The sequence below is a fragment of the Pisolithus orientalis genome (genome assembly GCF_024613125.1).
Source record: "Pisolithus orientalis strain OTSU chromosome Unknown F5J12scaffold_5, whole genome shotgun sequence".
NCBI lineage: Eukaryota > Fungi > Basidiomycota > Agaricomycetes > Boletales > Pisolithaceae > Pisolithus > Pisolithus orientalis.
In genome coordinates this window covers 1366621-1381322 of record NW_026260786.1, presented here as the reverse complement: position 1 = coordinate 1381322, position 14702 = coordinate 1366621, and the positions used below count along the sequence as shown (strand labels likewise).

Sequence of the window (14702 nt, the reverse complement as noted above, 5' to 3'; positions counted from 1 at the left end):
TTGAGCCTCTTCATTGAACTTCTGGCTTCTTGACCTGTACTATATGCTTCTTGGGCCAGAACGTGGACAGCCGGTCGAAGGGAACCAGAATTGGATCGTTCTATTCTGATGGAATGCTGTCGACCTCTGATATTCCGTTCTCAGTGTTCGACGCTCAACGAGTCCAACCAGTGACATGAATTTGCAGTCTAATGGGACGGCGAACCATAGTATGTTGCTCAGGAAACGAACCAGTAGTAGCTTGTGAGGCAGATATAATAGTGGTTGTATCGATAATGCCTTCGTGTCAATGCCAGTAGAGTTTGCGAATGTCGCCGCTGCGGTAAAGCTGCAAGCGGAGGTAGTGGGCACAGAGTTCTGCAGTGTGCACCGCCTGCTACCCACGTTGTCTTGGGCTGCTGCGTTTCATTAAGTACTAGCGTTGCGGACTGCCTCGAGGCCCCTGGGATGGTTGGCTGCCAGTTCAAATAGCAAGCAAGACACGAGTTTCCTGGCTTTTCAGTTTCCTCGTTCTTTCCAGCGAGGAAGTCGAACCCAGTAGCCTTCAACAGGTTAACCACACGACAGCATCCAACCCTTACACTGGCCCGTGTCGTCCACCCTGTCATCAACGCTATCTCAGTCCGCGTCAAGTGCCACTTTCTTACCTTCTGAGGCAGGGGAAGAAAGAAATGCCTCGCCTTTCGACTTGGACTTTATCAGTCTTACCTCTTCTAGTCCTCTCAGTTGCATACCTCGCGCAGAGCTACATTTCCCCACTGGGACCAGCTCCTCATCTAGGGTTTGGACTCAGGTGGTACGGTATCACATTCTCGAGTCTGGTGGGGCATGCGCAGGCCTTCGTCATGTCCCCGCTTCATGCGTTGTCGAAAACGCAGCTAGGTTCCGAAGCCCAAGCACCGTTGGCTCAGCCTCATTCCCAAATAAAAGATACCGGAGTTCCTGTGGATTCAACATTAGAAGCTCTTTCCGGGGTTGCGGTGGACGCCGCTGCCGATGTGGACCCCCGTCCCAAATTCAAGAGGCGGATTGTCGCCGTAGGGGATATTCACGGCGACCTGCTCAATGCACACAGAGTTCTCCAAATGGCGCGTGTGGTTGACGAAGATGGGCTATGGACTGGGGAGGTGGATGTATTTGTACAGACAGGTGACATTATCGACAGGTATGTAAACCCGCGCAGTACATGCTGGGGTGTGGACTTTGAAATATCCTATGGGGATTAGAGGAGATGATACGATTGCGCTCTATGAATGGCTGGAAGAACTGAGGGAGCAGGCGCATGGGATGGGTGGTATCATGATTTCACTACTAGGAAACCATGAATGGATGAATGCAATAGGTAAACCTGCAGAGTCATTCTCATCGTATAATCGATGGTGCTGACTGTTTCTACATAGGTGACTGGAGGTATGTATTGTAATTGGCATTTCGATTCGAATTTCGAACACGTTCATAGATACGTGTTTCCATCCGAAGTCGAAACATTCGGGTCGATCAGCAAGCGCCAAAGGGCAGTAACGACAGGGTGGTTGGCTAATATCTGGGCTTCTAACTATACTACAGCAGCCAGACTGCCCCTGCATGCACTGCTAGGTCCACCTAATACCGATTATCCGCCCCCTGAGGATAGCCAGTACCAGCGTGCGAACGCAGGGCCCCTTTCACATGCGGCGTTTTCGTTTGTGCATGGAGGGCTAGCACCGTCATACCCTAACTTGCAGCCGTTCCCAAGCGCGATCAACAACATATCCGCCTCGCTCTTTCACAGGTTGCGGTCAAGGGATCCACAACCACCGCCGCACCCACCACACGCATACCCGGGGCTTCCCGTTGGCACGACGCGTGAAGAGGCACGTCTATATGGGAGTGACGGACCGCTGTGGTACCGAGGATGGGCAGAAGAAGGAGACGAAGCGAGGCTGTGTGCACAAGCAGACCAGGTGCTGCAGAAAACTGGTACACGTCGGATGGTAATGGGTCATACTCCCAACTTGCATAGCATCGTTGCAAAGTGCGGAGGAAAAGTACTGATCATTGACACCGGTGAGTCGTTCTTTTCTTTTCTGTTACGAAGGGAGGTAAGACTAAAACGGCCGGAGGTATATCCCATGCGTACGGAGGAGTACTGTCTGCACTATCAGTTGAATACACACTGGAGCCTGTAGATGGCGGTGGATGGAGAGAACAGGAGGTGGTGAAGGCACTTTATGCTGACCAGGACGACGAACTGTTAGCCCACGCTACCCGAGACCTTGCGGAAAACGAGCTTTTCTAATCCATCTACATTAGCCTACTTCTTTCTGTTGACTGACGTCACCAGCGGAGATTTGATGACGTCTGGTTTTTGTATTTAATGGTGTGGTCCTGCCCAAAACCAAGGTTTCATACCCCGCGTTTAATGTCTAGCGGCAGCGAACGGAGCATCTACTTCGACGCTCCAATGTATCACTCACACTCTAGTGATGATAGCGGCAAACACGACACTAACACCCAGAGACCAAGCACGTCTGTCTATCAACAGGGGCGTCACTTAGCGGGAGATACTGATAAGGGATCGGGCAACCAAATTGAAGCGAATGGTAAAAGTGAGCGACGAAACTCGAAGAGTCGCAACAAAAAGCCATCTCGAACATATGGCCCTCCCCAACCAAATAGTCCTGGTAGTGCCAACGGAAGGGGCAACGACCGTGTGGGCGGAACCGCTACTGAGACCAATAATCCTGTACGTCCTGAACAGGTCAGACGTACCTCTTCCTTCCACCCCCTCCCAGAGTTTACAGGCGACAAGGACAGGGACGACAAGCCGCTGGCTAAATCCAAGAGTAGTGGACATAGCGGTGATGGTATAGGGAGAAAAGCCTCCGTTCGCACTGCACGCACGACCGCAACGACCACTACTGCATTTATAAATGGTTCCGCTCTCGCCGGACCAAACGCCGAACCTGGTGTCGATGAGAACATCTATCAGCGTGGCGCTAGCGCTGAAAGAATCTTAAGCAAGAAGGAAAAGGAAAAAATTTATAAAGAAGAGAGTAGGTTGTCTTGGCGATATTTAGCTTGAGGACCGTCTGACCTTCTCGCCTCTGAGTAGAGAGGGAATCCAAACGGCTGTCCAGGCTCCTGAAGCTGGAAGCGGTGGCAGAAAGGACCGCTCTCAATACAGCTATTTGTACGCTTGCCTCACTCCAAGAGCAACACAAAGCTGCCATCAAGCGAGAAGCCAAGGCCGAAGCCGCGCACGCCAAGGCATTTGCTGCTGTTCAAAAATCAGAAAGCAAATACCATGAGGCTAGGGCGCAAGCCGCCGAGGCACGCGCAAGGGCAGAAGCCCACGTGTTGGAGGAGCGCGCGAAATTAGAGGGCAAGGAAGCAGAAGTGAAGGCTCAGGAGGAGCGCGTCGAATCTGAGAGACAGATTATTGGGGAAGTAGAACAGCGTTTGGCGGAGTGTGCGCGGGAGGTCGAGAGGCTACGCATTATCAAGGCAACAGACGAGGTAAGGGACTGGAAACCTCAACGAATGCCCATCTCTTACATCTTGCATTGTCAGCGTGAAAGAAGGGCAAAAATCATGGAACTGAATGGAAAGACACCTGAAGAATAGGGCAAAAACACGAACCGTCCTTGTAGCCATTTGCTACCGGGTTCAACAAAGCAGCTTAATTGTCCGATGTCTCACATGTATTGCAGCAACGATGATGACTGCGTAACAACATCCGCTCTGGAGCGCCATGATATTTAGATCACAGGAACGACATCTCCCAAAGAGATCGTCTGCGATCCTGTCATGGATAACATCAGACACAGATCTGGCGTGGTTTCCTAATTACCTTGCTTTCCAAGCAAGGCTTTCCCTGCCCCAAATCGTGAGAACCAGTTCACTGGCTGTTTCCATGTGCCCTTGGCGTTGACTGACACGAAAGTACAATGAGTGTTGTTGTTGATTATACAATGGACAAGAGTATCGAGAAGTACGGCGCCACGTGCGCCGGACATGCTTGCGCAGCTGGGACACCAGTTAACAGAGGGCAGAGGGTAAGCATTGGAAATCGCAGAGGGCAATCCACAGCTAGCTGCCGCAGCACGATGGGTCAGGAAGGTATACCATGCCAGAAGGGGATTAGCTTGCAAGCTCCTCGCGGGCGATGATATTAGCATACCGAAGGCGGAAATTCTGCAGACAGCTTTGATCAAGTGGTGCGAACTAGAAGCGACGGAGGCCGCACGAAACAACAATAATGCAGACACCGACAGCTAATGACATTTGACTGGCTTCAACACAGAAAGTATCACGTTGGTCTATCCACAGTCAGCCAATGATTCACCTTGGTTTACATGGAGAAAAACTGATTGAAATACAGCATTGTCCGAATTAACATGTTTGCTCGGGAAGGTTTCTTTTGGTGGTATGTAGGCTGCAGATTCTAAGCACCATCCAAAGAAACTGGCAGTTGCAGCTGATTTGGTGGCAAGATCTTTGGCCGTCGTGGTGAGGTCCTTTGAAGCTCCACACCCGGGGAAATGCAAGCATCAAACAAATTCATACCCCGCAAACGCCGTAGGCATATGTTCAACGTCAACGTTCACTCCGAGCCACTGCTAGACGCTGCCGGGTTAACACAGTTTGGGCGTACTGTACCGGTGGAGCAGAGCGATTGGAGATCCCCCTTAACGACTCGTCGCTGGCAGCAAACGTTGTTCTCCCCCATCGGAGACGACGGCGTCCAGCGCCATGCATAGAATCGATCATCGAGTGAAGTGATATTTACACAGCTACGAGTTGTAGATGTAGGCATCAGAGCGGTACAGAGGATTGCACGATACCCAAATCAACAAACCAAACCTCGAGCACCATTGCCTTCCCACCTCACTTCGAGATATAAGCGCCCGTCATAACATCCTTTCGATGATTACTGCGGAAGAGGTTCCGCTTTGGAGACTTCCAGGAAATGAAGGGTGAATCAGGTCCTCCTGGAACACACGGTGTTCCAGGGAGACGAGAATAATTAGTTTTAATCTCGACAAAGCCAGCCTTATGTCTTCAATGTGCGCCTCAGTCACCAGCCAAATGACCTGTAAGTGGGGAACAGTCAGTAACACAGCCCCAAATAATAATCCAACTCACTCTTCATGTATCTCAATCCCACCGACCGCCCATCGTCGACTGGCATCAACAGACGAAACGACCTGCGCAACCTCGTCGCCCAGCCCAACGGGACCACATACACCCACGATCACCCCTGTGACGTCCTTCGCTCCCTCAACACCAGACCCGTACGACATTGTGCGCTGGATGACCGCATCTAGCACCTTGCCGATTCGAGGACGGCCCGCTGTCAAGGTGATCCCTGGCGGGAGACTCGCTTTCGACGGCAAAGTATCGGCTGCGCGAGTGTAGTGCACCGAAATATGCACCGGTGTGTAGATACTCTGTTGCAGGAGACCAGTGAATTGAAGTAGGAGGGGTGTCAAAGACGCTGGGACATTTCGTTTGAGGGAGAAAGGGGATAAAATGGATAGAGGTGGACGCACAGGGGTCTTGAACACACCATACGAGTTCTATGATCTTCACTCTGCTCGCGCCCTCTAGATCTACCTGTGACCATGGTCAAGCACTGTACAGATTTACACCATCACACAACATACCCGTACGAGGTCCTGAAGGGCAGAGAGAGCAAAAGTAATGCCGCTACCCCCAGTAATAAACACTGCCGTAGAGTAGCTTGCGAAAACCGAATGACCGGGTCCTCCTGTATATCAAAAGCCATTAGCCTACATATCTCCTTCCACAATGACAAATAACACTCACCATACGGCCCTTCTACCATCATCAGCACCGACCTTGACATTCCTCCATCCTCGCACCCGTACCCGGCCACTTTCGCCATCTCGTACAACTTCCTCGTCCATCCACCGGCATTTTTACACATAAGTACGAGTCCCTCAGGGGTCTTCGCCACGCTTGCAATCGTAAATGGGTGTACTTCGGCCCAGCCAATCCAACCCATTGCACTAGATAAAACACGTATCCGGACGTGTTGTCCCGGTCTCCAGCCTGCATTCAGTTCCGGAATCTCGATTCGCGTCATTGAGAGGTCGGATATGGGGCGTATTCTCCCGTGAAAGACGCGGGTCTTGAGGAGCCGGAGGATATGGTCTAGGCCGTACGCTGCTGCAGCGGCAAGTACATAGTTCAGTACCCCAGGTTGATGGGCATACACCTACCCAGAAAGATCTCAGTATTTACCATGGGAATGACAAAGCCACATGACATACCGTTGGAAGGAATATGATGAAACAAATGACATGACTGCCGAAGAATAGATTGTACGTCTTGCGCCTCCAGAAGGGAGTTGAGAATAAATAAAGAATGTCTAACGCGGCAAGGGCTACCAGAGCCCACATTCTCTGAGGCATTTTCAAGTTCACTGAAAGTGTGCCCTGCAAAGCCCACTCATAGACTGATAATGTGTCCATATAACTGACAACCATGGAAGCGGGCTGACAACTTACTATAGCCGATAGCATGCACATTGGACAACAATATCAGCATCATACCCGCATGCCGATGGATGTAATTGAGCTATCTTACTGGTAAGTCACAGGATACCAAGTCACAAGGTTCCTTGCCTTCTCGTAACCTATGGCAAGCAACATCCCCAAAAGATTGTTCTTCGTTCCAAGCATGTACACAAGCGGTATTTGTGACATGGCCACAAATCCAGTCCGCAAAGGATCTGCAAACGGGTCTGATTTCAAGAACACTGGGTATATGAGTATGGCGGAGTAAAGTCCGAGAACTAGTGCCTGTCCCACTGAGAACCCGGAATCTAATCTGTATCTGAGTAGATTCCCCACTTGTGGGAGAACGGACGACCAAGCGCGCACGTGTGGAGGGAGAAGCTTCGCGGCAGATTTTCCAGTGGAAGGTCTTCGGATAAGGTTGGTATGCGAGACACACGTATGCGACTCTTCAGAAGTGACACCATCGTGGCCAGCAGAGGACGTGGCATGGGGTTCCTCCGGAGACATTGAAGTTAGCTTCTCGGCTGGAGTGGGTGGTGATTGAGGGAGCGGTGGCCGCCGAGAAGGGCGATAATCGAGGCGGGCGGAACGGAGTATGTGACCACACCCCCATTCCGCACCACGAGAAAGACGTGCGAACGCCCGAGGAAGCGTGGCTAGGGCGAACACAGCGGCCACTGCAGTTATGAATATATCGACATGGAGAACCAGTTCAAGTACGTCCACAGTTCCCTCAGAGACTGAGTTATTTTGCAGGACGGTAGGATCTAACATGTCCCCGTTGCGATAGAGCCTAAAATAAAAGTGAACGATAGATTCTTAACGAAGGGGAGCGAAAGCCGAGAAATGAGAGTAATAATGGTGCAGGAATCCAGCTCCTGCTGGGAGTATCGGGGACGCTTGGCCCTACACAGGGGAAATGTAAGTCCCAAGTATCGGTCGCGCGTAACAAGGAGGAAGGAGGGGGGGGGAGGCGTGCAATACTACGCTCGCATGCTACATATAGGGCAGCTCGAGAAGCATCTGTCCAGTCAGCAGGTATGTACATTACACAAGCGGAGAAACACACCAACGGAGAGCAGCCTCTCGGATATGAGGACCTCGCGTTTGACGCGCGCCCTTCCCCATTCCAGGTCGTGGGTCATGCGTATCTGTCCGTTATCAAGCACGACAAGATGCATGGCGTTGGGCCGCTTTGCAACGCGAGTGCTGCGCACGGAGTACCATTAAGCACGCGGCATTCGGATCTGTCCACCGTGTTCCGAACGGTGTTCGATTGTTAGTCACCGAGGGGCCAAGTCATCTGGCATTCTCCTCAGTTTTCCTCTTTACATTTGCACCCACACCTTGGAGATCCTAGTTTTCGAAATCCGTAACTACGCCAGAGCGCCTGTGCAGATGCTCACGTCGTTCCTTTTGGTTTCCGGGTCAATACGATTCGAAATACCCCGCAGGCTGCATCTCATTACGAGGCGATGGTTTTCCTGAGTCGACATTATCCTTGGACTTGGGGGTAACTATGATAAGCGAATGCCAGGTTTCCTGGCCGCATCCCTTCAGATAAGAAAGTGAAACCCGATGAGCTCTTGCGTTTGTTGCAATCAATCTTCAGCGTCTCAACATCAGCTGGTGCTACTTGATCGCCTTGAGTGGGCGTCGTCGATCCTGAAGCCCCGTCGTCATAAGCAAGTTTGTCCACACGTGTACTAAAATCATCCGCAGCGTGATTCTCTACCAGTATCCCATCACTGGCTAGGTTATCCGCGTTCGTCTTAGGCCATCATGCCATCCACCCTTCAAGCTTCATGCATGGTTCCCGTACCCTTAATCCTCCGGGCCGCGGCTGTCTATCTGGACTAGCTCGTGCTGCGCGCAAATTACATATTTAATTTTTGCGGCACCCTACAACTATGCCGTCCGATGGACTACTGCGGCACAGCTGTCCCCCAGACGGATACTTCTAAGCAATATGCGCGTGTACCACTCCATCAAACCAGTCCCGGAGACTACGGCGTCTCGCGTCAACGGCAAGGCAAAGAACTTGGCTCACGTTAAATTTATGGCTGAGTTCTTGGAGGGTTGTATGACCAGGACATGTCGAGTGAACTTAGCTCAACGACAAGGGACAGTTTATTTAATACTAACCCTATGTCGTAACAGGATGCGCCCGAGCAAATGGAAACGTGAATGCTAGCCATCATAATCTCATGTGTAAATTGTTTTTCGGCTTGGCACTGGCATCATGTTTCCAGCCCGTGTTCTTCGAAAGTATGTCGTGACGGGCACTTCGTGGCACGTAGTGAAGTGGGAAGGCAGTGGTGCTCAGGGTTGTTAATTTGGGGTGTTGCGCAATCATGAACTCCTCTTATTACGCCGCTCTGAGGCCCACATCTGCTACACATATATGTTATCGACTCGAGCGCGAAATCGTGTGCAGAGGTACGGATATGTGATAGGAGATGGATGTACTATGGGCACCATATCGCAGGAACGACATCTCTCCAAGAGATCATCTGCGCTAGACACAGATCTAGCGTAACTTCTTGAGAATTTCATGGGGTGGTTCCCCCCAAAACTACTGGCCAACTAAAGAGCACCCAGATCAGCCCAGGTTATGTCTCTCAGGAAAAAAAAAGGTAACAAAAGGAGTCAGATGGCTGTTCTTAGTTTTAATGTGTTGGTTCTCGGCATAGCTCATCGCATCCGCAACGAAGCATGAAGTAATCATCCTTTTTTCCAAGGAAGAAGGTACTAAAGACTCACCCTAGGGAAACGAGCTGGCTCCAAATAAAGCAAGGGAAGACATCTTGGCCCGATGAAGCCTGATACTAGCGTGAAGGGAAGTCATGACGACTACTTTCAGGACGGAAGATGGCGAAAATTTTCGAAGCTTCATCCAAACACTTGTTGAGAACCAAACACGATACAACAGCTCCTGTACCGCGCGCCCATAATCGTATACCCAAGTCCTACGAGGCTCCTACGTGTGATGTATGGCATACGGAATTTCGGAAATCACGCCAGCTCCAACCACGGTACTGCTATTATATCTCACCGGGGAAGTCGTTTTCTGCACGCATATTTATATATAAAAAACTTTCGACGGATTTTTCAACAACCAACTGCATACATTCATGAACTCAGTGATGCAATCGGATTGCTGGTTGGCGGAACAGTGGCTACAAGACCCTAAGAAGGTCTAGGAAGTACTGTCTGTGCATGACCACGGCATCTCAACAGCGTGAAACTCCGAAGTATTCGTAATATTGTACAGTGGACGTTGATGCGTTTGTGAACGATTTTTGGTCGACGAAGTCGAGAGGGAACTTAATCAAATGCAACGTGGCGCGTGGTGACGGGAACGAGAGTAGCCTTGAGCTTGAGTTCTCGACCTCCATGTCCAAGTCCACATTGGAAAGTTCGAGCGGTGTTCTATAAGCCACTCGTCAGTGCGAGAGGGTAGAGCAGCCAAGGTCCGTGTTCGGTATCACGCTAGAGAGGCGAGAGAAAGAGCTCATTGCAAAGCTCAATGATGTCCGCGCTGCCGCCTACACACAGAGGCACAAAGTCGAGGAACTCATCAGACAATTGCCTGTTACTCCTATCAATCGTCTACGCAATGAGACGCTCTTGCAAATTTTCGAGCTGATCCTTCGATCTCCGCACAAGCCGTCCAAGGATCATCATGTGTATTGGGAAAGAAAGCTGGCAACGGTGTCACGTCGATGAAGAAATGTGATCTTGTGGTCCTCATATTTTTGGGCTACCATCGGAGTATCCTGGTCATGGAGCAGAGCGCTCATCAAGGCTCGTATTACGTGGAGCTCAGAATCACTGCTAGACATCGAAATTTGCCCGTCTGGGTGGGCGGATGAGTGCAGATGGCTTATACAACAACTTGACCTCGTTGTTACTTGCGCAAGACGCTGGCGCAGTCTCTCTGTGTGGTCGGCTGTCACACCACCAACATACCAGGTCTTGCAAAGGTTTGGCCGTTTGTCCATTCCTTCGCTAACATCCGTTTTAATTGTGGGTTTCCCTCACTGTCGACCGGGACAGTTGGAGCCCCCGTTCCTTCGGCCTGAGAGTGTTCCCCAACGCCTTTTCTGGGAGAAAAATGTAATGTTAGTGGGCCGTCGGACACCCTTCTAGCGCCAAGACGCTGGTCTTGAAACTCGACTTCTCCTCGCACAGTGAAATCCGTTCTGCGTTATTCCTTGAATCCATCACCTGTCAAAGATCAACCTCTCTATATCTTGATGGTTCCGCCGACTTCGGACAGTTACCTCCCAATAGCATTCAACTCCCTCTGCCCGAAAAGTTTCTGTGCGGAGTCGAGGTCTCGGCTGCGTTGATATATGCCATCGTGGTACTTGACTCAAACACTTTGAAGGTCATTGGCACGGCCTAAATCCATCGCTCCATGGCGCTTTCGCGGGAGCCAGCGGCAAGTTCAACAGCGTTGACCATCTTGAGCTGCATGGCAAGTTGCAAAGACATGGAACCATATCGGAGTCTGTATGTTTAGCATTCCTAATGTGCATCATTTGGTACTCCCAAATGTCGACACGGTCGCAATCCTCCGCGCTGCAGAAGGCTCAATCACGGTTTGCCACTGGCAACACCTTGAAAGCCTAACTATCAACGGATATCTGCGCTGAGTACCGCACATTATCGTAGGCGGCGGCCAGAGGCGGGTCTATCAAAGTTGCAATTAAACTTTACGGAACGCCATCCAGGGGAGAAGATTTCATTCGCGTACGAACGGCTTGACGATCTATGTGTTGTGGAATGCGGGTCGTGGTCGGTGCGTACCTTATTCCATGTAACACGTTGAGCATACAAGTTGAACCGCGTTCCTCCGGCGCAGGTAGCACCTGCGTCTTTGGTACGTACATTACCTCGATATTGTATGCTGACGTTGAACATCTTCCTCCTGACTAGTCCGCGTCAAACTAGGCCTATGTCCTGAATACCCTCCACGATGCCGTGATAGGGGGACGGGTTGGGCACCAAACCGACACATGAGCCTGGTTGTGCAGCGCCGCCAGATATGGCTCGTATCTCACCCCGTTATAACGAACTCCTTCACAGAACAGTTTCGCCTTGTCTATTACGAATCTTTCAGTGTTAAAGTTCAAGGTGAAATGAACCAGAGATCCAACCTCGGGAAGTCTATAATATTGGTGACACGTACTTGAAACCGTCTGTCGAGGATCGCAATTGGCGCAAATCCATCCCAACCATTTCAAGTACGATACATCGGTCGTGACACAGAACAGAGTCCAAAAGTAAAGATGACCAACAATTCACCTAGAAAACAATGGCGCTTCCGTTCGCCGGTATTCGAAGGTCGCCTTCATTCGCTTGCGTGACGGGGTCTATCCGCAGTCTTCGGCAAAGCAAGATTCTCCCGTTGCTGACACCCAGGCTGAAAAGCACCTGCGGAAGCTCTGATGCGTTTATTTACACAACGCCGTCGTTCTTGACGGCCTTCCGGGATACCCTCTCAACTAGCGTGTCGTCCCGAGGAAAACCTGGATATTTGAAGGCAGCGCGTAAAACACGACGTTAATCCGCGAGCACTGTCACTATCGGAAACATTTGTCAGTTATATAACGCTGTAAAGCTTACGGGAATCCGAACGCAAGTCTAAGGACGCGTGTCTTTGAGTGGGCAAGGGCACCACCTGAGTGTTCAGCATCTCTACTTGCACTGGCAGGAATACTGGGGACCGCTCGGAAGCTGGGTAGCAAAATTGGGGACTTACTATAAGACTGTCCTGTAGCATAGTGGCATAAATCTATGGAACCCGGGAGACAGAAACCGGAGTGCCGGATATGCACAAAACGTACCATAACTATCTACGAGTTGGACTTGCCGACGTCATCTAGCTGCAGATACGTAATAGTAGTGCCGATATTCCCGACTAACATGATTGTTCACTCCGTGATCCACCGACCCATCATTGGGCGCATCTCCTTAACAAAGCTGTCCCGGGAGAATATATATCCAAGGTCACAGCGTCATACACTGCACTCAGTTCCCACCACCGCTTTGACAACAAAGACTCCCCAGCCCAGCTACAAGTTCATCGCAAACCGTACCATGTCCTCCGAATCAACCGCACAGACCTTCTACGACCTCAAAGCTGAGCTCCCAGGTGGAAGTGTGTACGACTTTGAGCAGTTGAGGGGGAAAGTGGTTCTTGTGGTGAACGTTGCTTCCGAGTGGTGAGCATCTTCATGAGCTGTTGCGCTTCGGCTGATATCTTGATTGCACTAGTGGATTCACTCCGCAGTATAAGGGTGCGTGTAAATTATCTATGTTCAGTAGAAGTCGCCGAGTTAGCTGCAGGCCTGCAAGCCCTCTATGACAAGTACAAGGATCGAGGATTCGTCATCCTCGGATTCCCCTGCAACCAGGTCAGTCGAGAATTCCATGTCCTCCCGTCAGCATGTCGTTCATGTTTACCCTCCAGTTCGGTGGCCAAGAACCTGGAGATGATGCATCCATCGCATCTTCTTGCGAGCTAAATCACGGCGTCTCTTTCCCTCTCATGAAGAAATCAGACGTGAACGGGAACAATACTAATCCCGTCTACAAGTGGCTCAAGAACGAGAAGGCTGGTATTCTTGGACTAACACGTATCAAGGTAGTGTGATGGTTCATGATCTTTATTTTTTCGAAATGTATGGTAACCATGCCCGCAGTGGAACTTCGAGAAGTTTTTAGTTGACAAGAATGGGAATGTCGTGAACCGATGGGCTTCAACGACAACGCCAGAAGCCGTTAGCCCCTATGTGGAGAAACTCCTTTCGGATTGACTCCCAACGGTCGCCGCACCATCTGCGGGGGCCAGGTTGTGAGTGCTGCGATGTAGCGCTTGATGTTGAGTATAGCGGAATCATTTGCCGACTGACCTTCTGTATTTTTATCTTATTGAACAATTTTATTGTGCGAGCCCTGTGAGGGTCGAGGCTCGAAGGCTCACGCACGCCCCTATTAAGACAGGAGTCCACATTTTTTCGTTCATGCTATGCACGATGAAGGTACGTTGAAAGACGCGCAACTGAACCGTCACCGTTACAAGCTGTCGGGCATAACTCGTCATCTAGCATTGGGTTCACTTGCATGGAGTCGTGGTCAATGGTAACTGCACCACACACTCGCCGTCGGTTTACATCAGGGCCAGCGTATGCACTGTGCTCACACGCCAGTACCCGAATGCTTATGTTTGTGTGTGTGTAACTTTTGTTGACGAAGGAGGCTGACCCGCCGGGCAAGGTCGATCAAAGGTAAATAAGGCGTTCGACTACTGCTTGAACAGGTATCGTGCTATCCTCCACCTCTGGACCAGGTATCGCGCTATCCTTCACGTACTATCATACAGTCTACTTGCCTTTCATTGACACGACTACTCCGCACGTCCAACGATGGCATTCGCCAAACTCAAGGCGGCGTTCAAGCGCAAATCTGCCGCTAATCGTAATCCTGGGGCAGACCCTCCAGCTCCCTCTACGACGGGTGGACATGGGGCCCAGCCTTCTCAACAAGTTTCGCAGACGGTGGCTCCTGTCCCCGGTACCGGCGGGGGCCAGTCTTCTCAGCAAGTCGCGCAGCCGCCTCCTCCACCTAGTACTAGTGCGACCCAGCCTTCTCAGCCAGTTTCGCAGATGCCAGCTCCGGTTCCCCACACTAGTGCGACACCGGTTCCCGTACCCAGAACCAGTTCGCGCAGGGTTCCGGGACAGGCTGTGAGTACCGACGTTGCTCCGTATCCAGGCTGGACGGGTGGCTTACATATCTTAATAGCAAGTGAGGGAGGGAGAAGACGTCGGGGCTGCCCCTGCGAATAGGAGGTTTCTCAGACTGCGAGCGGCCATGAACAGGTTGCGGTCATTCTTCCGTCGGGGAGGGCAAAACGAGGGGGAGCAAGCAGGTAAGGGATCTACCACCACCTCGCTACACGTCTACGAACATGTATTGACTTACGCACCGTTCTGGTTTGTCTATGATCTTAGAAACTGTGCCCGGCAACAGACCCCGCTCCTCGCTCTCCATACGCACCGTTCCGCGAGGGAACACACCTCCGGGTGGTAGCTCCCAGGCAGACTCGCTTCGGGTGTGGGACGGACACTCGATGGAGGAGGAAAGAGTTATCAACGCCGGTTT

At 51.1% G+C, this 14702-nt stretch overlaps 6 protein-coding genes across 6 annotated transcripts; 4 read left to right on the top strand and 2 right to left on the bottom strand.

Moving 5' to 3' along the window:
- Positions 1-671: 671 nt before the first annotated feature.
- F5J12DRAFT_715760 (Metallo-dependent phosphatase-like protein) lies at positions 672-2278 on the top strand (the record flags this gene model as incomplete). The annotated part of the gene is made up of 5 exons (XM_051740977.1): positions 672-816; positions 883-1165; positions 1227-1355; positions 1460-2046; positions 2103-2278. 5 exons carry the CDS (start codon positions 672-674, stop codon positions 2276-2278), a joined length of 1320 nt encoding a protein of 439 aa, XP_051603262.1.
- F5J12DRAFT_455573 (uncharacterized protein) lies at positions 2236-3672 on the top strand. Its single transcript, XM_051739521.1, has 3 exons — positions 2236-3035; positions 3095-3498; positions 3553-3672. The coding sequence occupies exons 1-3, from the start codon at positions 2357-2359 to the stop codon at positions 3604-3606; spliced, it is 1137 nt and encodes a 378-aa protein (XP_051603261.1). The 5' UTR covers positions 2236-2356; the 3' UTR covers positions 3607-3672.
- A 21-nt stretch (positions 3673-3693) lies between these two features.
- F5J12DRAFT_455495 (uncharacterized protein) lies at positions 3694-4424 on the bottom strand. Its single transcript, XM_051739519.1, has 4 exons — positions 4362-4424; positions 4229-4301; positions 4163-4176; positions 3694-4075 (listed from the first exon to the last, which is right to left on the bottom strand). Exons 2-4 carry the CDS (start codon positions 4264-4266, stop codon positions 3825-3827), a joined length of 303 nt encoding a protein of 100 aa, XP_051603260.1. The 5' UTR covers positions 4267-4301; positions 4362-4424; the 3' UTR covers positions 3694-3824.
- Positions 4425-5123: 699 nt separating this feature from the next.
- Positions 5124-7301, bottom strand: F5J12DRAFT_715422 (uncharacterized protein; the record flags this gene model as incomplete). Its single annotated transcript, XM_051740952.1, has 7 exons — positions 5124-5479; positions 5535-5598; positions 5649-5752; positions 5812-6223; positions 6279-6463; positions 6516-6585; positions 6621-7301. 7 exons carry the CDS (start codon positions 7299-7301, stop codon positions 5124-5126), a joined length of 1872 nt encoding a protein of 623 aa, XP_051603259.1.
- A 5334-nt stretch (positions 7302-12635) lies between these two features.
- Positions 12636-13354, top strand: F5J12DRAFT_889842 (glutathione peroxidase; the record flags this gene model as incomplete). Its single annotated transcript, XM_051747363.1, has 5 exons — positions 12636-12760; positions 12813-12835; positions 12885-12952; positions 13009-13182; positions 13241-13354. 5 exons carry the CDS (start codon positions 12636-12638, stop codon positions 13352-13354), a joined length of 504 nt encoding a protein of 167 aa, XP_051603258.1.
- Positions 13355-13738: 384 nt separating this feature from the next.
- Positions 13739-14609, top strand: F5J12DRAFT_455354 (uncharacterized protein). Its single transcript, XM_051739518.1, has 3 exons — positions 13739-13762; positions 13815-14469; positions 14552-14609. The coding sequence occupies exon 2, from the start codon at positions 13964-13966 to the stop codon at positions 14384-14386; it is 423 nt and encodes a 140-aa protein (XP_051603257.1). The 5' UTR covers positions 13739-13762; positions 13815-13963; the 3' UTR covers positions 14387-14469; positions 14552-14609.
- The last annotated feature ends 93 nt before the right edge of the window (positions 14610-14702 follow it).

Coding starts and splice junctions, on each gene's coding strand:
- F5J12DRAFT_455573 (XM_051739521.1), top strand. CDS start 2,357: ATGGTGTGGTCCTGCCCAAAACCAAGGTTTCATACCCCGCGTTTAATG. Junction 3,036..3,094: donor AAAAATTTATAAAGAAGAGA/GTAGGTTGTCTT, acceptor GCCTCTGAGTAG/AGAGGGAATCCAAACGGCTG. Junction 3,499..3,552: donor TTATCAAGGCAACAGACGAG/GTAAGGGACTGG, acceptor TTGCATTGTCAG/CGTGAAAGAAGGGCAAAAAT.
- F5J12DRAFT_455495 (XM_051739519.1), bottom strand. CDS start 4,266: ATGTCATTAGCTGTCGGTGTCTGCATTATTGTTGTTTC.
- F5J12DRAFT_455354 (XM_051739518.1), top strand. CDS start 13,964: ATGGCATTCGCCAAACTCAAGGCGGCGTTCAAGCGCAAATCTGCCGCT.